The sequence below is a fragment of the Cucurbita pepo genome, chromosome LG03 (assembly GCF_002806865.2).
Source record: "Cucurbita pepo subsp. pepo cultivar mu-cu-16 chromosome LG03, ASM280686v2, whole genome shotgun sequence".
NCBI lineage: Eukaryota > Viridiplantae > Streptophyta > Magnoliopsida > Cucurbitales > Cucurbitaceae > Cucurbita > Cucurbita pepo.
Window position 1 is genome coordinate 9,634,878 of NC_036640.1, and position 22,035 is coordinate 9,656,912.

Sequence of the window (22,035 nt, forward strand, 5' to 3'; positions counted from 1 at the left end):
GGGGGGGGGAGGGTTAAGGGTTTATCACAATGCCTTTGCTTCACATCTCTAAAAACAGTGGGTCCAGTGGTTTCCTCACCTTTTTTTAACCTTTTTTCAGATCTTGTTTGATTTTTTTAACTTTAATGGGTCCAAATTTTAAATAATTTGCTTCACAAAATATAGCCATGGGCCCAACTTGGATAAAACATATGAGAAGGATCCCACCTTCGATCTCCTTTTGGAGCCTAGCTTCCTCGTTGACACTCGATTCTGTCTCTAATCGAAATTAGATTTTATAATTCATCCCCCTTCGGAGTTCAACATCTTCGTTGACACTTGTTATTCTTTCCAATCAATGTGGGATCTCACAATTCATCTCTATTAGAGCTCATCATTCTTGCTGACACTCGTTCCTCTCTCCAATCGATGTGAGATTTCAAAATCCATCTGCCTTTGGGGCCAACGTCATCACTGGCATACTACCTAATGTTTGGCTGGCTCTTATACCATTTTAAGAGCTCAACCCCACCGCTAGTGGATATTGTCCTCTTTCGAATTTCCTTTCCAGGCTTTTTCTCAAGGTTTTTAAAACGTATCTGCCACGAAGAGGTTTTCCACGCGGTTAAAGAATGTTTTGTTCTCCTCTCCAACGGAGGAGGAGGTATCTCACACTATTATTAATTTTACTTTTATCTATTTTCAAATTTTTAGTCTNTTTTTTTTTGGGTTAATAGGGAAAAGTAAGTATTTAAAAATTTATTTTAAAAAAAAAAAAAAAAGTAAATGATTATTGGTAATAGTTAAGATATGTAAGGTTTGTAAAGCTTAATTAAATTTAAATGACATGTTGAATAAACTTGTAATTATTATTATCATTTAAAGAAAAGTTGGTTATCAGTCATCTTTTTTAATTATGGAGAGGAAAAACAAATTAGGCATAACTTATAAAAAGTAAAATAATTGGATAATATATTAGCATAGTATAGGCATTTGAACTTTTAAAGTAATTAAATCCCAATTAAGAACATTAGGGTATTTATGGTATTTAAGATAAAAGGGGTCCATATTTATATCTTAATTAATGAAATAGTTAATTTCTTTTAAAACTAAATCAAATAAAAAATGATTTGTTCTCTCTCTCACCAATGTAGAACCTCATAATCTACTCATCTTCGGAGCCCAACATCCTAAACAGCACACCGCCCGATGTCTGACTCTGATACCATTTATAATAGTTCAAGCCTATTGTTGGTAGATATTGTCCGCTTTGCCTCGTAATGTATCGTCGTCAGCCTCACGGTGTTAAAATGTGTCTATTAGGGAGAGGGCTTCGTTCCCTTCTCCAACCAATGTAGGATCTCACAATAAAATTAAGAATTGGCCTATTAGCTTAGTTGGTTAGAGGGTCGTGTTAATAACCTTCTTGTTTTGATTGTGAGATCTCATATCGGTTGGAGAGAGGTCCCCTCTCTCTAGTAGTATATGTCATGGGCTTGAGCTCATACTGGCCCTAAGAGGAGTGGATTTGAGGTTGACGAGTAATGAGCAAAAGTGGCGAACTTAGGCACCTGTTACAAGCTTGGACGAGGATGTTGGCCTCAATGTTGGTGGATTTGAAGCTGATGGCTTAACGGGCCAAAGCGAACAATATTCGATGGTGGACTTTGGATTGTAAAATCGTGAGGCTAACTGTATAACGAGCTAGACAATATCTACTAACGATGGACTTGAGTTTTAATTTATCTTGGATTGGTGTTGTATTTTGAATTTGGAGCATACCACCTAACGAGTCGTTTGGGCTTGCAACTTTTGAAGGTCGAGAAAGGGATTGGTGCCCTTGCGCCCATTCTATTAGGCTCAAAAGTGGTAAAGCCATAAGAGGTTGGAGGCATAGAAATTGATGATTTGGGTACTTCAACAGACGTGGTTGGAGCATTTGTTGTTGTGAACGAGGCTTTGGAAGGTACTAAACTAGACCCTTTTAACAAGAAGGGTTGGAGAATGGATGCACTAGAAGTAGGCATTGTGGCTTCTAATGTTGTTGGAGCTTGTACCGAATCGAGCATGGCTCTAGAAGTCGCCACGAGCGAAGAGGAAGAAGAAAGTGAAGAATAAAGTAACTAACTTGACTCTCTCATTAAGCACAACCAAAACTACTTCAATAACGTACCATCTACGACTCCTGTAACTCACTAAGGGTGGCAACTGAGCTATATATACCAAATAGATCTTAACCCGTCTTGGCTAGTTTGCGAATAGGGGTTGCGCTCTAATCGTCCCTACAAGGTACTTGGTCAACCTAAAGGAAACAGTGAGACCTGTAACTAAGTTCTGATACCTTAGTAACGTAAAACAAAAGCATAACTGGGCACCATGCATCTAAGAACAATCATAACATACATCATGCTCAACGTACTCAATACACGGAATAAAATCAGCTTAAGCATGTTGGAAAGCTCATAAACATGTTAAGACTATCATAGTTCTCAAACATGCAAGCGGAAACTATAAAGCTATAAAATATGGTAAATCGTAAACTATACACGTTTCTAGGTTTAGCTATCATGATACTAGGTCAATTAGGTTGTTCGATGTGATTCCTAACCACACACCCTTTGTCCTGATTGGCTCCTACAAGTACTAATTGATTCTTACTCCATATGGCTATTCACTTGCTCGTGTGTGTTTGAGTTCTTGATTCTCAGCCTTTTAAAAGTCGTTTTCCTTCTAAATTTTACGAGAGTCGGTCTAAACAGGGGTGAACCGGGCCAAACAGTGAGTAAATGTCATCAATTGAGAAAGCCGATATTATTATTATTATTATAATATTATTGTTATATTTAGATTGTGTGTAATAGATAAAGTTGGGTATAAAATCCATTTTTCATCTTGGAAACAAAACACGATTGAGATTGAGATTTGAGATTCAGATATTTCAGATATTCAGAATTTTGAGTTTTGAGTTTCACCATAGTTGACCCTTTTCATCTTCTTCTGCAGCCCTAATCCGTCTCCCCAGCGTCCTCTCCGCTTTCTTTCTCATTCATTTCCATTCGATCGATTCCTCCATTTTCACTGACGCCAACAATGGTTTTCTCGCTCATCCATGGCGGTTACTTGCCTTTGCTCTTTTAGTATATGCTTCCGCCAATCAGTGAGCAGTGAGCGTCCTTCATTGCCCTCATTTTCTTCAATTTTCGTCATCTCTTCTGCCTCTTAATCTTGTAAGATTCTTTCTCTTTTTCTTTTGTATTTGATCGTTGCTTAGAGTACTTTCTTTGGATCATTATCGGATCTGGATTCTGATTAAGCGGTATCAGTGTGGGTGGACTTAACTTTTGATGTGTGCATCGCTTTCTTGGGTCTAGTTTTTGTGTCTACGAGTTTATATGCTTACCGAATTGGTTCATGGAATTTAATTTTTCCTTCTCAATCAATTTCGAATTAATGATTTTTGTACTTTCATTTCCAAGATTGGGGATATTAAAGAAGTGCTTTTAAGGTCCTGTTGTTTACGCTAATTAAGATCCTCGATCTAATCACTAATGCACAGTGAGAAGTAATGATCAAGATTCGAAGGTTCTTTCTTGTTGTTATTTTCACTTGATGAGCGAAGTGGAACCTGACTTTTTTCCCTCCGTTTAAATTACGAACACTTTCTTGTTGTTTAGTGGTATAGCTTACTTTCTTGCAACATGTTCTTTAAGAACTCTGGCTTAGAAATTGGATGTCGATCATACAAGGTTTTTAAACATTGGAGCGATAGATGGGCTTGTTGAAAGTGTGGAATAAGTATTGCGCTGATTTGGTTTTGATATGCAATATTTTTTCAATTGCTACCATGGTCTATATTTACTGGCATTCGATTACCCGTATCAATGGTTGTTACCAGATAATGTTTTTACAAACGCTCAGCAGGTGGTCTCCAAGCAGGCAAGTTTATGAGCTGGTTGGATCATCACAGTGAAGCTCCAAGGGAAATTCTTGAATAGGTTTTTCATACCCGGCTTCACTTACTGGGGAAACAAAGTATTCCCTTTTTAAGAATGCAGAATCAGGAAAATCTTGATGCAGATAGCAACGTGGAGTCTGTAATATCTATTCAAACATCAGATTACGATTGTTGGGGCAATTTGGGTGATGATGATATCCTGCAGCAGCAATCTGCAATTTTTGTTGAGGAAGCTGAGAAAGTTCCATTTGTTGGTGACAAGGCATGTTCACACAACTGAGTTTTTAATCTCCTGCATTTTTCTGTCTTCCATCTGTTTGTGTTATCTTGCATATAGGCAATCAAGTTTTATTCTTTATTCTTTCCTTCTTTTCCCATAAAGTACGCTATGAAGTAGATGCACTTATTTTATTAGTTGTAACGTGTATGGAAAATTCTTTAAACTTTGTCTAGCAACACAGTTGATAATGTCTAGAATAGGTCTGAAAATTGTTCTGAACTTAGAAATGTTGGACGTATTCTGCATCGCCATTTGCTTCAAAAGCCACCAATTATGCATGTTTAATGGCATTTTTTGGTGTCTAACCCTAGGGCTTATGTATCTAACCCTTTTGTAATGTTATTTGTTTTTTATTCTTATCTTAACAATTGGGGCTTCATCTTATTAGTTCTTCTTGCCCCTACTTTATTTTGGCTTGGCTTGGCTACTTTTGCATTTTCATTCATCGAAAGTGACTCTCATTGAAAACTGCATTTTTTTTTTGTCTTTTGTTTATTTTATGTTTTGAATGTTCTACAATTGTGCTTCATAGCTCTAAGATGCTTTATCAATTGATTTTTCTTTTACTCCGTAATGAACCTTAATTGCAATGGTGTTGCAGGAACCACTCACTTCTTTAGAAGCTGAATATAAATCTGGAAGTCCCATTTTGCTGGAGAAAATTAAGGTTCTATTTGTTTCTTATTGTTATTTTAGCAGAGTTGTTTTTCTTAGAATAATTATTTATGTTACATTTTATGCAGGTGCTCAGTGGCCAATATATTGCCATTCGTCGAACACGTGGTGATGGGAACTGCTTTTTCCGCAGCTTCATGTTTTCGTATCTCGTAAGTCTAATTCTTTTAATTTATCTCCACAGCTTGATTATTGTACATCTTGTGCATCATCGAGCTTGACTGGTATTGACTTGGACTCTCAAATCAGGAACATATTTTAGAGTCGCAAGACAAAACTGAAGTTGATCGCATCAGAACAAATGTGGAAAATTGTAGGAAAACACTTCGAAGTTTGGGATATACAGAATTTACTTTTGAAGATTTTTTTGCGGTAAATTGTTTCCATTCTGTTTTTAAGTTAATTTATCAGACACCATCATCCCCTGCTTTAAGCGTTATGGCTTATTTCTCCCATTTAATTCAAGTTAGTGGAAGTTGAGAAACAACTATTCTTACTAATCTCAAATGCGTTATTGAACATACCAGATAAAATAGCGCTATATCACTTTTATTGTTGCTGAGGTGTTTTCTTTGCAAATTGTGATGCTATGGTTTGCTTCTTTCTGAGTTAGTTTGTGGCTTAAATATGAGCGACTTGTGAAGGAGTTATATTGATGCAGATATGTATAATTTTGCCAATAGGGAGTCCTTTTCTAAGGTTGACCTTATTGGGATACCACATTTTGCCTTCTTTTGAATTGGGTTTCATATTAATATAATTCTCATCTTCCCATGAAATACTAGTATTGTTCATGTTTCTACTTGTACGTGTGAGGTACAAGATTGATGTCTCAAAACAAGCTCTTAGCTAGGTTAAGCACCTTGCCTTAATGACTTTGTTTCAAAAAACCCAATTGGCTTATAATTATTATTATTTTAATTATTCTATGGCCAAATCAAGTAAATAAAGAAAACTCAAACAAAACATTTTTTGTTCTCCTTTATTGAACCTCTTCATCTAATCATGTCCTCTTTCTCTCCAATTGATGGATAGGAATGAGGAAATTAGATCAAACTAAATAGGAAAATATTGAGGGTTGCAAGTTTAATGATGGAAAAGGTTGTGATGAGAATCTATTTTTGTGACGACAGATTTAACTTTTGTGTCTTTACCGACATTATGTAGTTTTCCTAAATGAATTTGTTTGCTTATGTTCTCTATCTCATAGTTCATGCTAATTTTTAATAAGAACACTTTATATACCGTCTTCACCTCATGGAAGTCCTCAACCTTCTTCGTGACTCACATAGAAACTTTAAAGAGCTATTCTGTTCCAGTGCGTTGCCCACTTCTTAAAACATTGTCCCAGATTTATACCACCTTAAGGATGTCTAGAGTCTAGACTCATCCTTCTTTATTATTGCCTTTATTTCATTTTGGTATAAACTAGATAGATATCCCTTGTGTTTAATGATGGATGTCTTGAATATTTTTCTTTTTAATTATTAATAGATATGTTTAAAATATCTTCACAGCTATTCCTTGAGCAGCTGGAAAGTGCTCTTCAAGGAAATGAAACTTCTATAAGGTGTCAATGCCCTGCCCTTCTACATTGGAATATCAATTTCCGAAGTTTTATTTTATGATGGAATGTTTTGTTGTCATCAAGTATGAAAATGGCCATTCATGACTGCATTTGACTCTTAATTCTTCTTGGATGCAGTCATGATGAACTTGTAATTAGGAGTCGGGACCAGTCTATCTCCGATTATGGTTGGTGATGTTTGTATATTCAATGTCCGATTGCCTGCCTCTTTCTGTTTCTACTGACAAATTTGTTTCGGTAGTTGTTATGTTTTTCAGGTTTGTTACATCAGGTGAGATACAAAAGCGTTCAGAATTTTTTGAGCCTTTTATTATGGGATTGACTAATGGAACGGTTGAACAGGTTTGTTAAATTTAGAACCCAAGTTTAGGATTATGTGTTGACTTTTGTCCTTAGATTTATGTTGCTTATTTCACCATTCAAGATATTTGAAATCTAAGATGATTTGGTTAGGATAACCCTTTTACAAGTGTAGTTTCGAGCAGAAGCAGTTAATAGATAATATGCAATAATGATGATTTTAGACCAGGAACACCTTGGACAGGGATAAGAATGGATCATCCCGATTTCCATTCTTGTTGTTTACTTCGTTCTGGGGAATAGAGTTAGTGCGACCCGCTTAAAAATGGACAACCGTGCTCTTATTTTGGGGCAACATCTTACTTCATAAAGGATGATCATTCTCCTATTGCTGTTCTCTATGGGTTCAGTTTCTTTTTAAAAAAATATCTCTACTTTTTGGTGGGTTTTGCATCTGTTGAACTTTACTCATTCTAAGATTCTAAATATTATCCACAATTTTCTTCTTCCTCATCTAGATTTCATAGTAATTTTAGCAAACCAAGTTTTAGAAATTTTATTTCAATTCCATAATTCTTCTGTCCAATTAGTCATGACAGTTCTCACACGGTTTTATTCCCATCAAATCAACTAGGCCTCGGGCTCGTTATTTTATCCTGGCGTTTATGTTCAAATGAAATTGCTTTAGGCTTATTATTTCCCCTTTTTTGAGTTCACACCATGGGGGTAATATGAACCTCTGACCTCTTGGTCCTCTTGGTCGATTGTATATGTCACCGGCTATTATTTCCCTTTTTTGTGAATCAGAATCCCAAACAAATAGTAAGCCTTAGTCTTTGCGTTTGGGCGTTAAATTTTCCAAGGGTGGTCACTTTTTATTTTTTATTTTTTATTTTTTGGTGGGGAAATTAGAGCTGAAGTGGTTATGCTTATATTAGCTTTGTAAGAAGTCAATGAGCATTTAGTTTATTATTTAAGAAGAAAGAGAACCTGTTTATCCTGACTTCCAAACTCATTCTCTTCGGCACAGTTCTGCAAATCGGCAGTTGAACCAATGGGTGAAGAGAGTGATCATGTACACATAATTGCCTTATCTGATGCCTTGGGTGTGCCGATCCGCGTTCTTTACCTTGATCGGAGCTCTTGTGATTCCGGTGGTGTCAGCGTAAATCACCATGATTTTGTTCCTGCTGTTAGTGATGTCTCAAGTGACAGTGCTGGCTCTGAGACTAAGATCCCTTTCATTACTTTGCTCTATCGTCCCGGTCATTATGATATCCTCTATCCAAAGTAATGGTAAGCTGCTTTCATCAACTTATTGGAAAAATTACCACAGAAATGTTTCTTCCTCTCCACCTTTTATATGCAACAGATGAACTTTTTTTTCCAGCTTGAAGTTTATGTCATGTATTTCAGGCCATTGGCAAAACCTGGTCGGGCTCTTAGTTTGAACTGCATCGACATTTGACACGACAGTCGTTGATCCAAGTTTCGACAAGATGAAGGTTGAATCTTCATAACTGATGCTTGCCAAATGTTCTGTACTGATTTTAAATATACTGTTGAGCTGCTTGAGTAAAAAAAACAATTATATTCACCAGTTAACTGAAATTGGAAATATATGTGATCAGTCATTGAGATTTTCAGCCATCGTACACTCGAAACCCGACAAAAATATTTCCTTTTTTTTCATTGAATTAGAATTCTAATACCCTAGTTTAACCTTTACATATATGTTATATTGAATGTAATCACTTCCATTTGTGATGAAAGTGACTATGCATGCATGGAGTCTAGAAAGGAAGAGAGTAGAAGGGTGGTGAGCCTAAAAAAGTAAAAGCTTTGATCCAAATTTGATAGAAAGAGATGCAAATGGTCAAAAAAGTGGAAGGAAATAGGCCATAGTCTTCATCATAAAGTTCCTCTCCCATTCTTCTTTCTCCTCATTTTCTTATAACTTTACATCTAATCCCCACTCTTCTCTCTGCTTTGATCCAAAAAAAAAAAAAACAGGTAACAACCAGTCATTTCGTATTTGAATATTTGAATAAAGGAGGTAACAACCCGTCCTTTCGTATTTGAATATTTGAATAACGGAGTTATAACTAGTTGATAACCTTCTAAAGTCCCATTAAAGTAGTATCATGACCTATCATAATACGAGGGACATGTGAGCTAACCACAAATGACTACCACTATAAGCGATTGACAAAACGTGTTGTGACATATACATAGTCATAAATATGAGAGAGCGACCTTGTGCATATATATCAACTAAAATACATATGATGCATTTGATAACTTTCTAGAGTCCCATCATAATCATAAACATAGACATATAAAAATGACAATCTCACCATAATGAACATAAAACAATAGGTTGGTACTATAGACAAATTAAGTTCTAAGTCTTATATATAGTTAGTCTTGTGTCCTCCTTAGTTTTCTTTCATATTCCTTTCCTTCATTGAACAAAATGGGTTTGCTTTATGGTTAGCCTAAAGCCATGATTGGTACAGAAATGTTCCTCAATCATGTTGAAGAGTCGATGAAATTAAGGATTCGTCCCCACAATTATTATAAATAAAAATATAATTTATTTGAACGTTATCTCAACTAAAATAAGTTAATAACTTAACCCAAACGGTAGAGGTTGCGTCGAGTTGATATAAATTTTAGGTTCTCACATTTTTCAAATACTCTCTGTGTATCATATATTCAATACATTAAGCAAATAACAACATTACGATAGGTGAAGATGGATATGAATATGGACGGAACCTCAAATTTCTCGTCTTTCATGATTGTTTGATTTTCTCTCTCTTACTTTGTGAGTTAAAAGTAGGAAACTCTGTCTTCCATCACCATTGAAATTGAAGCTTTTAGGCATTGTTGATGGAATTTTTACAACAAAAGCAAAAACGAATATACTTTTGTGTATATTTTCTTCTTCTTCTTTTGCAACTCCATCAACGGTGGAGATCGTTTTCAATTTTTTTATTTTTATTTTTGTTTTTTTCCCTTTATAATTTGTCCTCTCTCTCTCTCTCTGAATTTTATTTTATTTTATTTAAAATGGACCCCACATTAGGAGTGCATAGAATGTGTGCCACATTAGATCATAATCTCCTATTATTTCCACGCGCTTCCACTTCTATTTCATTTTATTTTATCAAAAACTAAATCGTAAATTTCACCGATAATTGAGAAATGTAATTTGTTCAAGGACTTTAAAGAAGATAAGAGAAGTCGTCGAGGGTGGCTCCATGGTGGTGTGTAATGACCCATGTTAGTATTCAGATAAGGATTCAAAATCTAGATTCGACACCCGATGATAATAACATTCTCCTACATCACTCGCGACTTAGTCACGTTGTTTACTCATCGCTTCTAAGAGTTTATGCTTTGTTCTCGTTCACATGCTTCCTATAATTACATATTTAATATTACAACGTGGTATTTCCATATTTACATATTTATATTCAAAGTAAATGAGATAGAGTTAGAGAAGTAGAATATAATTATGCTCCTTTAACGTATATTTTTCTCTTATTCTCCATTTAAGACGGGAATTCTCCACCTCATTCATCATTTCTATTTACTAAATAATTATTAAAACTTAAAAAAAATTAAAATTTTAGAAATTTATTAATACCAAATTTAAAATTTAGAATTGAAATAAATATAAATCTAAAATAAATAAATAAAGAAAATAAAGAAAATGGATATTTTGAGTTTTGTAATTACGTCATTCCAATTAAAGTGGAAAGAAATAATAAATAAAAAATGGGGTTTTGTTTTTTGTTTTTTTTATGGGTATGTTTCAAAAGACAGCGCCGCGGCTGTAACGCTGTCGTTCGGGTTTGATGGACACGCGCCCCTACAAGGCGGTGGGATACTTTAACTGTCCGTTTATTTTATTTATTTATTTATTTTATTTTTTTCCCACTTCTCGAAACCCTCTAAACCCCTCCTCTCTCACTGTAGGATAGTCTTCTGATCCGTCCATTCTCAAACCCAACGACGTCGTTCCATTTCTGCTTTTTTTTTTTTTTTTTAATAAAAAAAATCCTATTTTGGCCCATTATTTTTAATTTCATATATTTTACCCCTAAACTTAAAAAAATATAAATTATTTTAGTTTTCCTTCTATTTATTATTCTTGCATTTTTTTGACGAAAATATTTATTGCTTTAATCTTTTAATCGATAAGATATATATTAAATCATTAACTAATGTTTGTATTAATTATACATATTTTAAAGTTTTAAAGTTTAAATATGAAAATAAATATGTATATATTTTTTTTTTAGAGTTGATGGAAGTAAAAATAAATATAATAATTTTACAAAAGTTGATTTAGAAAAAAAAAAAAAGAAAAAAAAAAGAAGAGAGAGAAAGAGAGGGAAGAAAAGAGAGGGGCAAAGGCAGAGGAAAAAGCTCTGTTTTTTCGCTTTAATCAATGACTGTGCTCTGTCTCTCAAAACACACATGGTTTCCCCCTTCGACATTTTCAGGTTTAATGTGAAGACACACAAACATATTAGAGATTGTGAATCAAAATTCCATTCCCAATTACAATATTGTTATTATTATTATTAGCATAACCCACTTCCATTAATCTTCTAATCTCCCTCTCCCTCTCCCTCTCCCTCTCCCTCTCCCTCCCCCCCCCCTTTTTCGTTTTCTTCTCCACTTCCCTCTCAAATCCCCGTTTCCCCGTTTCCCCTTTCCCTTTTCTTCTTCCCATTTCTCAATCCACTTCTAGGGTTTTGAATCCAGATCATCCTTAATCATTCAATTCCCCTTCTCTTAATCTTCTCTCTTTCTGGAAGCTCTTCAAAATCTCCCCCTTCTTCTCTACTTTCCTCTGGATCAATAATTCTTCCCTTTTAATTTCTGGGTTTTCTTTCTTTTTCTTGTTTGCTTGTGTTCTTCTCGTTCTTCTTAGGTTTCTTTTTCTGGGTTTGTTCATAGCCTCCGTCTTCTGTGTTCCTTCATTCTTGCCTTTCCTTTTCTGGGGTTTTCTCGTTGTTGATCATGGACTAAAATGTGGAAGATCTGATTCTGTTTCTCGCCATTCTTGGGGGATTCATGTCTTGGCTTACTCCCCTTTACCCTGATCGTGTTTTGATGGCGCCTTGTTATTGACATTCGTTTTCACCCCCCCTTGGGCTGCAAGTTCATTAGTTTTCTCTCAAAATGCAATTCGCCAAGCTTGATGATTCTCCTATGTTCCGCAAGCAGGTCAGCTCTCTTTTTCCCCTTCACTTCATATTTAATGTATGTGTTTTTAATTTATGTTCTCTATGGAGCTTAATTTTGATGGGTATTAATTGTTATTGGGTTTCTGTGACATTCAAGGAAACTGGTTTAAGAAGTTTTAGTTGGATTTATGGCAAATTGTGGAGGAGACTGCTAGGATAATTGACGTTTATTCTTCTACTTGAGCGCATTCCTTACACTACATTATGTTTATGAATTTATGCATTGACCGTTCCTATTACGATTTTGAAGTTTCTGTATGTTTATATATGGTGTGTGTGTGTGTGTGCCTGGCTATATATTTATATTTGGAAGAAGAGTTCCTTTGATATAATCGCTCGAGTTCTTATCCCGAGCTATGTTTTTCGTGAGAAAGCTTTCCAGGTTGCAAATTTTGTTTATGCCAGAGCTTCAAAAACTTTAATTATTTTGATCTGTTAGGGAATTGATAAGAGAATATGAACAAATAGGTGTAGAGGATAATGGCCGCCACCATTTCTAAGCCCCATACCTTGGAAGATTACCAAAAAAAAAAGAAGAAAAGCCAAGCAGTCGTGTTGAATAAGTAACGACGTCGTTGCTTTATACGTAATAATTGACCAGAGAGATACCATAAACATTACTCTCTCTATTGTGCCTGAAATTGTTAAGATAAAGCCATACCGTACTATTACTGTTTTTTTCCTTAAACTGAGTTATGGACTTCTAGCGAACTGATCTTAAAACATTTCCTGCCAAGAATGAGCTGTTCAAGATAGATAGTGAACACTCAGGAAAAAAAGAAATGAAGCTGGCAGTGATTTTGGCAGGCTTAGCACAAATGAATTGTGCTTGGGCTTTTCCTTGTCAATTATATTGTTTTTTTCAAGAATTTAATGAATTTTCTTTGAGAAAAAGTGAATGAAAACACGGGCATAAAAAAGAGCCCACAAAAGGGAATGAGCATAATCCAAGGGTTTTTTTCGGACAAAGAACACAATTTTGAAGTGTTCTTCGATCTTTACTATGGTATCTCTTGGCGCAAATTGTCTAGCATCCAATCGTGTAAGGAGCAACCCTTCGATGATCCGAAGGTAGTAAGGAGCAAGCCTCCGTGAAAAATTATATATAAAAAAAAATAATAGAACAGATCAACTATGGAAGTACAATGGATACAAGAGGGCTTTGAAGCTTGTTACTGGAAGAAGTTAGAACCAACACCTTTAGATTTTTAAGCATAACCTGATAAACGATTTAATTGCAGCCAAAAGAGGAAATGAGGAGATGCCATTGTAAATTCTGATATCGGCTCTGAAAGCCGCTAAATACATCTTGAGATTGATTTCTCTTCAAATATGCATGTTTTTCTAGGTTTCTCTTACACTAATTCTAAAGATGGGCTTACTCTTGTGGCACCATTGAATGAAAAGATTGCATGCTTGTTGCATGTTCGTACCAGCTGGAGTATTTTTTGTATGAACATTGTTTAATTGTAGGTATTTTTGTTGTTAATGTCCTTTGTGATACAGATACAAGGCTTGGAGGAAAGTGCTGAATTATTGAGGGAGAGGAGTTTGAAGTTTTATAAAGGATGCCGAAAATACACGTACGTTTATTTTGGCATTTTTGATTCTTTATTTTGTTTGTTGTTTAAAAAATACATGTACATGCTTTTATGGTTATTCGATGTTTTATGTGTAGACTTCTTGAGTTTATGATTTGTACGGTACACCTGCGACATTAATTTTCTTCTTTTACACTTATTCATGTAGACTTTCTAAAAATTTCATTGCTTAACCATAGCTACTCCCTCCAGGATTTTCTTGGATATTCAATTCAGTTCTGGTTAGATTGGTTTGGTCAACTTTTACTCTCAAGGTCGAGATTTGGCAAGAATTTTCTAAGTGCCATTTCTTTTTCTTTCTTGCAGTGAAGGACTTGGTGAGGGATATGATGGTGATATTGCCTTTGCAAGTTCCTTGGAAACTTTTGGGGGAGGGCATAATGACCCAATCAGTGTTGCCTTTGGAGGTATGCTTGTTTATTTTGAAATTTATTATACACAAGCTCGAGACATTAGGCCACATGATTTTGTTTAACACTTGCATTGAAAGTTGTGATTGTTTAGTGGCGTTTTGTTGCTTGCTTTGTTGAGTGAAGTCGCATCGATATCTCTTTATTTGCAACAACTCTTGCTTTATCTCCATTCTTTTTTCAAATGACGATTGCATGTACGACTTCTAGTCGAGCAGTGGTTCGATTTTTCTCGGTCAATTGACCTGCCGATGATATTTCAGGACCTGTCATGACCAAATTTACAATTGCATTGAGGGAAATTGGGACATACAAGGAAGTTCTTCGCTCCCAGGTATAGTTTGTCTCATGAGTCTTCTGTTATCTTTTCTTTTATCACCGTTCACGAGTGTAGTTTTTATCCATTTTTCTTTTCTGCAAATAGTTTTGTCTTGGGAAAGCTGGATGTAATTTATATTTCGCTTCATTGAGTCACCGATCCATTTCCATGATTAATTTTTTCGTTCATATGATATTCTTCTCTGTAAATTCAAGTTCGTTAAGTAGGGGACACGAAAAATATTATTGGATGTTGAGTATTCTGTTAGAAAACATTTTATATCTTTCTTCGTTTTCTATTCATCAGGTGGAGCATATGCTTAACGACAGATTACTGCAGTTTGTCAATATTGATTTGCTTGAAGTCAAGGTACTACAATTTACACTCAAAACACTTTTGTAATTAGCACTCAAAACGGACAATACGTATAAGGAACAAATATGCACCTCTTTTAAGGGATCTATTGTTAGTGCAGGAAGCAAGGAAGCGCTTTGACAAGGCTAGTCTTCTCTATGATCAGGTGTGTGATTGTTGTAACGTCTGTATGAAATATATATCTACAGTACCGCGATGCTTCGTTTATTTTTATTGGATTTACGTATCCCAAAACTTAGATTCTTTTATTAATATGTAAAAGAATTAACAAAAATTTAAGAATTGGAGATTTCTCGAAAGTGATTATTTAGAGAATATAATAATAATAATAATAATAATAATAATAATAAAGTGAAGTTGAAAAACACGAAAAAGTGAAACCCACAAAAAAGGAGCCAAGTAAAATGAGATCTAACGAATAATTACATAAAGCACTAGAACGTGGCCGAAAGGAAAATTGAGAATTTAACAAGGGATCAAACATCATAGGAAGAACTTTCTCTCTGTGAAGACCATTATTTTTCTTAGCTCATAGACCCCACAAAATAGCACAAATCCTAGCCTGCCACTAAACAACCCTTTCTCACGAAATAACCGATGGTGGAGAAGTTCCTCGATCAAGCCCTTGCTACCATGAGAGCTAGCGAGGGTAAAGACGAACACTTCGTGAGCTAGTGAGGGTAAAGACAAACACTTCGAAGAAGCCATGCCAAACGGCCTTAAAAGTTAGACCCCCAGAGGATATGATCCAAGTCCTAAGCCACCTTCTTGCAAAGAATACAACAATGTGGCTCGACTAAAAAGGCCCTTCGGCCGAAATCTGATCCAAGGTGCTAACTTGTCTATGCAAAACTTGCCTTAAAAAAGAACTTGACCTTCAGAATTTTCACCTTCGACACGGAAACAAAAAAAAAAAAAAAAGTATTCACAGGCAAGGAATCCATTGGTGAACACCCCCCTCTCAAGCAAAAACCAAAGAACCAAGGCGTCCGTCATTTTTCTATGGGTCAATGAATGATGGAAACCCAAAATAGGAAAAAGCAGAGACTCTGCTGAGAGAGCATAGCCTCAACGTAATCCTTTTTGGAGGAGAGTAATTGGAAAAAATGATGAAACAAAGAACAAAGGGGTCTGTCCCCCAACCACTTATCCTCTAAAAAACATAAGTATCACTCCCATCTCCTACCTCATCATATGATTAAACTGGGAAAACAAAGGAAACTCAAGTGATTGTAGGACGGAGAGGCTCAATATGATTGTAGGTTCTCTTTTGGATATTCGGGCTCAATATGATTGTAGGACGGAGACGCTATTATTAAATTTATGGTGCTATTGCAGAAGTTACTGAAGAACTGAAACATCTTGGTTTTAGTAGCTTTAGTTGTCTTGAAGTTATTTTAGTATGTTCTAATGTTTAAGTGTCATATCTTCTTTAGTTTTTCATTAGTTAACTCTAGAAAAATATGACATTTCAGGCTCGTGAGAAATTCCTGTCACTTAGAAAAGGGACTAAAAGCGACGTTGCTAGTCTTTTGGAAGAGGTATTATGCTCAACCCAAATTTTAAAATGTTCTCATCCTATTTTTTATAGAATAGATTTTGTGGTATTGAATTCACTCACTAGATCTAATTTGGTCTTACATTCTCCAGGAACTTCATAACGCGAGATCTGCATTTGAGCAGGCGCGCTTTAGTCTAGTAATTTCCGCACTCTCTTTTGATTATTGATACATGATTCAAATTATATTTCATAATAATTCAACTCATCGTATTTTATACTTTTATCCATCTTTGTAGGTGACTGCTCTTTCTAATGTTGAGGCCAAAAAAAGGTTCGAATTTTTAGAGGCAGTGAGTGGGACGATGGATGCACATCTTCGTTACTTCAAACAGGCGAGTTCTTGAATTAACTTCGGCTTATCTGTTAACTGTATCTACGTCTTTGTACTCATCTTTTACATCTGCCCTGCAGGGTTACGAATTGTTGCATCAGATGGAGCCGTATATTAATCAGGTTATCTTCTATTTGTTTTGAGCTAAATCGAACATATTCATTAATGAGACAAGAAAGTTTTGTGATGAATGTTTAATAAATTTAGCTTCAATTCCAGGATACTGAAAAAAAGGGCCGTTTCTGAATTCGGGTTCCTAACAACATTAAATTGTGGGAGACTCGACTTGGCTCTGATCAACTGTGTATTTATATAAAAGTGGTGTTAAAATAACTGATGCGCTTTTGTTTTGCAGGTGTTGACCTATGCCCAGCAATCAAGAGAAAGGTCCAACTATGAGCAGGCTGCTCTTAGTGAACGGATGCAAGAGTACAAGAGGCAGGTCGATCGGGAGAGTAAGTGGGCATCCAATGGTTCTAATGGATCCCCTAATGGAGACGGTATTCAAGCGATCGGTAGAAGTTCACATAAAATGATTGAGGAAGTTATGCAATCTGCTGCAAAAGGAAAGGTTCGGAAATATTGCATGTTTTTGCATGTCCAATTGCATTAGATCTCCAAAGGTGCAAGATGCAGTAATTTTATGTTCATCCATAATTTAGGTTCAAACCATTCGACAAGGTTATCTCTCAAAGCGTTCTTCGAACTTGAGAGGCGACTGGAAAAGAAGATTTTTTGTTCTTGATAGTCGGGGATTGCTGTATTATTATCGCAAGCAGTGCAGCAAACCATCTGTGAGTAATTAAATCATGTTTTTCATGAGCGGGACGTCTTTTTCCCCTCTGTTACGCAGTAGATTCTGAATTTGCTTCGTGTGTATATGGCGTTTATTTTAGGCATCTTTAGGACAACTAGCTGGTCAGAGGAATAGTTCAGAGCTTGGTTCTGGCCTTTTGAGCCGCTGGCTTTCTTCCCATTATCAGGGTGGGGTGCATGATGAGAAATCTGTAGCTCATCATACAGTTAACCTGCTCACTTCGACGATCAAAGTCGATGCAGACCAGTCCGATCTTCGGTTTTGCTTTCGCATCATTTCACCAACCAAGAGTTATACTTTGCAGGTTCGATTTAGGGGCTAGTTTGGGCTGTAGATTGATGCTTCACTTCTAGATTTTTTGTATGAAAGAATATTCTATAAATCTATTTCTGCATGTTAGTGCAGGCAGAGAGTGCACTTGATCAAATGGATTGGATTGAAAAAATAACTGGAGTTATTGCTTCATTACTAAGTTCTCAGGCTCCAGAGAGGGTATTTGCTCTGCCTTTTTCGTGTTTGACTCGAGTTTTTCAAATATTAATGTTAACAATTATTCGTATAATTTTTGTTCGGCCTATCAGTGTCTTGCGGCGGGTAGTCCCATGGGAAGTTTTCATAACAGATCTACCAGCGAGAGTAGTTCGTTTGAAAGTTCAGACTTCGATCAGATAGCGGTTGAAGAATATGCATCTGAAAGAAGCCTTAATTCTTCTCATATGGAACGCCCTTCAAGAAATTTGCAACAGCAACGATCAGCGATGAGAATTGAGAAGCCAATAGACGTACTTCGTAAAGTATGCGGTAATGATAAGTGTGCGGATTGTGGGGCTCCTGAACCCGACTGGGCATCTTTGAATCTCGGGGTTCTTGTTTGTATTGAATGTTCTGGTGTTCATCGTAATCTTGGTGTTCATATATCAAAGGTATCTCGAACCTGTTTTTCTTGCATTTTATCCTGTTGTAGTGTATTCTTTGGGTGCTCTTCTACTGAAAAGGAAGCATGATGCCATTATAAAGGGTAATTTATGTGAGATCCCACGTCGGTTGGAGAGGGGAACGAAACATTCTTTATAAGGGTGTGGAAACCTCTCCCTAGCAGCCGCGTTTTAAAACCTTGAGGGAAAAACTCGGAAGGGGAAGCCCGAAGAGGACAATAGCTGCTAGTGGTGGGCTTGGGCCGTTACAAATGGCATCAGAGCCAAACACCGGGCAGTGTGCCAGCGAGGAGATTGAGCCCCAAAGGAAGGTGGACACGAGGTGGTGTGCTAGTAAGAACGTTAGGCCTCGAAGGGGGGTGGCTTGTGGGATCCCACATCAATTGGAGAAGGGAACGAGTGCCAGCGAGGACGCTGGGGCCCGTAGGGGGACGGATTGTGAGATCCCACGTTGGTTGGGGAGGAGAACAAAACATTCTTTATAAGGGTGTGGAGACCTCTCCCTAGCAGACGCGTTTTAAAACCTTGAGAGGAAGCCCAAAGAGGATAATATCTGCTAGCGGTGGGCTTGTTAGAGTAATTCACATGTATACCTATAATCCATGTAATCAGGAGCTAATAACTGTGTAGGTGAGATCCCTTACATTGGATGTCAAAGTGTGGGAACCTTCAGTTATCAGTTTGTTTCAATCCCTCGGAAATACCTTTGCGAACTCGGTTTGGGAGGAGATGCTGCAATCCAGAAGTGCCGTTCCGGTCGATCCTGTAACGACAGGGTAAATGAACTACGATATTAAGTCATACGTTTGTCAAGACAACGTTCGATATATATAGTTTTCTTTAATTTGGTTGTGCTAACATTTAGCTGTTCTTTTTGTGATGAAGCTTGTACAAGTCTGATAAACAGCATATGCTTTCTATCAGCAAACCTAATCATTCTGATCCAATATCAGTGAAGGAGAAGTTCATTCATGCAAAGGTGTGATCACTCTTCTAGTTTTTGCTTAGGTCTTCAAATTTACTATTACTTATTTGATACTTTTGATTCGAACCAATCCGTACCCCGAAAATTATAGACTAAAATTATAAGAATCTGTTTAAGACCTCTAAGTATAGATGTAACGGCCCAAGCCTACCACCAGCCGATATTGTCCTCTTTGGGCTTCCCCTCAAGGGAGAGGTCTCCACACCCTAATAAAGAATGCTTTGTTCTTCTCCCCAACCAATGTGGGATTTCACAATCTGCCCCCCTACTGGGCCAAGCGTCCTCGCTGGCACTTGTTCCCTTCTCCAATCGATGTGGGATCCCACAATCTACTCCCCCTTTGGGGCTCTAGCGTCCTTACTAGCACACTGCCTCGTGTCCATTTCCCTTTGGAGTTCAGTCTCCTCACTAGCACATCGCCCGGTGTCTGGCTCTGATACCATTTGTAACGGTTCAAGCCCACCGCTAGTAGATATTGTTCTCTTTGGGCTTCTCCTTCTGGGCTTCCCCTCAAGGTTTTAAAATGCGTCTGCTAGGGAGAGGTCTCCACACCCTTATAAAGAATGCTTTGTTCTCCTCCCCAACGAATGTGGGATCTCACAATCCGCCCCCCTATAGGGCCTAGTGTCCTCGCTGGCACTCGTTCTCTTCTCCAATCGACGTGGGATCCCACAATCCACACCCCCTTCGGGGCCCAACGTTCTTGCTGGCATACCGCCTCGTGTCCACCTCCTTTCGGGGCTCAGCCTCGCTGGCACATCGCTTGATGTCTGACTCTAATACCATTTGTAACGGCCCAAGCCTACCGCTAGCAGATATTGTCCTCTTTGGGCTTTCCCTTTCAGGCTTCCCCTCAAAGTTTTTAAAATGCATATGCTAGGGAGAGGTTTCCACGCCCTTATAAAGAATGCTTCATTCTCCTCCCCAACCGACGTGGGATCTCACAAGTTATGAATAATAGGGGCCCTAGTATTTTGGTCGGGAGTTAAAAGCAGAAGTTCTTCCTAGTTTCAGATTTTCAAAACTTTGATTTTAGGCAAGGGCACTTGGCATCTCCTTGTTCTTGATAATAAATGATGTTGCAATGCTTTTATTACATCACATGTATTGATGCTTTTTTGTGTCTTGAAGTTAAATGTACTCATGTTTGTCACTTCTCTTCGGATGGCAGTATGCTGAAAAGGCTTTCGTTCGGAAACCAAAGGAAAATCAATATCCTCATTTAGTCATGCAACAGATATGGGACAGTGTACACTCGAACGACAAGAAAGCCGTTTATCGTCTCATTATAAACTCGGAAGCAGATGTAAATGCAGTGTACACGCAACTGCCTTGTGGCTCTTTGACTCTTGCTAAAGTAATGTTACTGCAGGAGTCGACTGGACTCGAACAACATAATTACAAAGCCAGTGATTTCGTTGAAAGATCTACGAGCTCTTCCAACTTGGGAGGTACAGGTGGTGATGGGCAACCAATGGAGGATCTAGAAGGCTGCACACTCCTGCATCTCGCTTGCAAAACTGGAGACATTGGTATGCTCGAGCTCCTTTTACAATGCGGTGCAAACGTTAATGCCATCGACTCTCGACGTCAATCGGCACTCCATCATTGTATCGTTAAAGGCAAAACTGGGTTTGCGAAATTGCTTCTTTCCAGGTTAGATAGTGATTCCTTACCTTAAATATTTCCACTCCTTTGATTTACTTACTTCCCACCATAATGGTTGAAAACGTTACAGGGGAGCCGATCCACGGGCGGTGAACGGAGACGGTAAAACCCCTCTCGAGTTGGCAGTAGAGCTAAAACTTAATGATGTTGAGGTTCTTGCTATACTGGCTGATGCAAATGGATGACATTGTTGTGGTCAAAGTCCTGAAAAAGGAGGAAGAAGGAATATAAGATCATGGAATTTGTAAGATAGATCTGTATTTATATGCTTTGGAGAGGTGGTGGCTTTTTTTTTTTTTTTTTGGTTTTTTTTTTGGTTTTTTTAAGGAATCCAGTGGGAAGTGAAGCAGAGTGTTCTTGAGAAGGTTAAAGAGAGTGGTAGGTTATATATAGCTTGCCTGCCCCCTTGGGCAATCTTTGCAAGTTAGTCCAACAGAGTTGTATTATTGTAAAATGGCCCAGTTTGGCTGTTGTCTGAGTGAATAGCAGCAGCTTGAACTTGAAGACGAGCCAAGCCGAGCCGAGCCAAGCCAAGGGGCTCTCCCTTTTGTTTCTTCTTTGATTTTATTTTCCTTTTGCTTCCATTTCTTGGTGAAGCTTTTGATAATTATTATTAATCTCTAGGGCATTTGTGTATTTGTACATTTTTTTTTAATTATTATTATTATTATTATTTTTTACTTTTAATATTATTATTATTAATCTCTTCTTATATTATTATTGCTGTTACATAGTTATGGGCTTTTCTGAAAGCATGGGCCCAGGTGTCATATGGGCCTGTATGGGCCCAATCTAACAAATTCCATTATTTTTTCGGTGAAATTATTTTTCATTTTGTAGTAAATATTTAAATATTATTGTCCTTGGTTCTATTGGCCACTTGTCGATCTACCATTGGTTCGAGGTAAGAAAAAAAATTAAAAAGGAAAAAGGAGGATAAGATAAATAAAATAATAAAAAGGAAAAAAGGAATTGTATAATAATTATCT

General features: G+C 37.0%; 2 protein-coding genes across 3 annotated transcripts; both read left to right on the forward strand.

Annotated features, from left to right (window-relative positions):
* Nucleotides 1–2,869: 2,869 nt before the first annotated feature.
* Nucleotides 2,870–8,427, forward strand: LOC111791041 (ubiquitin thioesterase otubain-like). Of its 2 annotated transcripts, none has more exons than XM_023672221.1 (10): nt 2,870–3,206; nt 3,898–4,196; nt 4,816–4,881; nt 4,958–5,041; nt 5,139–5,261; nt 6,407–6,459; nt 6,595–6,644; nt 6,719–6,819; nt 7,808–8,073; nt 8,194–8,427. In XM_023672221.1, the coding sequence occupies exons 2-9, from the start codon at nt 4,029–4,031 to the stop codon at nt 8,069–8,071; spliced, it is 909 nt and encodes a 302-aa protein (XP_023527989.1). In that variant the 5' UTR covers nt 2,870–3,206; nt 3,898–4,028; the 3' UTR covers nt 8,072–8,073; nt 8,194–8,427. The 2 variants fall into 2 exon arrangements, with proteins under 2 accessions (XP_023527989.1, XP_023527990.1); XM_023672222.1 differs by having other exon boundaries at nt 3,901–4,196.
* Nucleotides 8,428–11,429: 3,002 nt separating this feature from the next.
* Nucleotides 11,430–21,682, forward strand: LOC111790410 (ADP-ribosylation factor GTPase-activating protein AGD3-like). Its single transcript, XM_023671293.1, has 19 exons — nt 11,430–12,024; nt 13,551–13,627; nt 13,952–14,052; nt 14,319–14,389; nt 14,681–14,743; nt 14,850–14,894; nt 16,225–16,290; nt 16,400–16,447; nt 16,547–16,642; nt 16,722–16,763; nt 16,997–17,212; nt 17,304–17,435; nt 17,538–17,762; nt 17,864–17,950; nt 18,040–18,381; nt 19,024–19,169; nt 19,279–19,372; nt 20,550–21,034; nt 21,117–21,682. Exons 1-19 carry the CDS (start codon nt 11,980–11,982, stop codon nt 21,229–21,231), a joined length of 2,496 nt encoding a protein of 831 aa, XP_023527061.1. The 5' UTR covers nt 11,430–11,979; the 3' UTR covers nt 21,232–21,682.
* Nucleotides 21,683–22,035: the final 353 nt, after the last annotated feature.

Coding starts and splice junctions, on each gene's coding strand:
- LOC111791041 (XM_023672221.1), top strand. CDS start 4,029: ATGCAGAATCAGGAAAATCTTGATGCAGATAGCAACGTGGAGTCTGTA. Junction 4,882..4,957: donor TTTTGCTGGAGAAAATTAAG/GTTCTATTTGTT, acceptor CATTTTATGCAG/GTGCTCAGTGGCCAATATAT. Junction 6,645..6,718: donor CCAGTCTATCTCCGATTATG/GTTGGTGATGTT, acceptor TTGTTTCGGTAG/TTGTTATGTTTTTCAGGTTT.
- LOC111790410 (XM_023671293.1), top strand. CDS start 11,980: ATGCAATTCGCCAAGCTTGATGATTCTCCTATGTTCCGCAAGCAG. Junction 17,436..17,537: donor AGCAGTGCAGCAAACCATCT/GTGAGTAATTAA, acceptor CGTTTATTTTAG/GCATCTTTAGGACAACTAGC. Junction 19,373..20,549: donor AGAAGTTCATTCATGCAAAG/GTGTGATCACTC, acceptor TTCGGATGGCAG/TATGCTGAAAAGGCTTTCGT.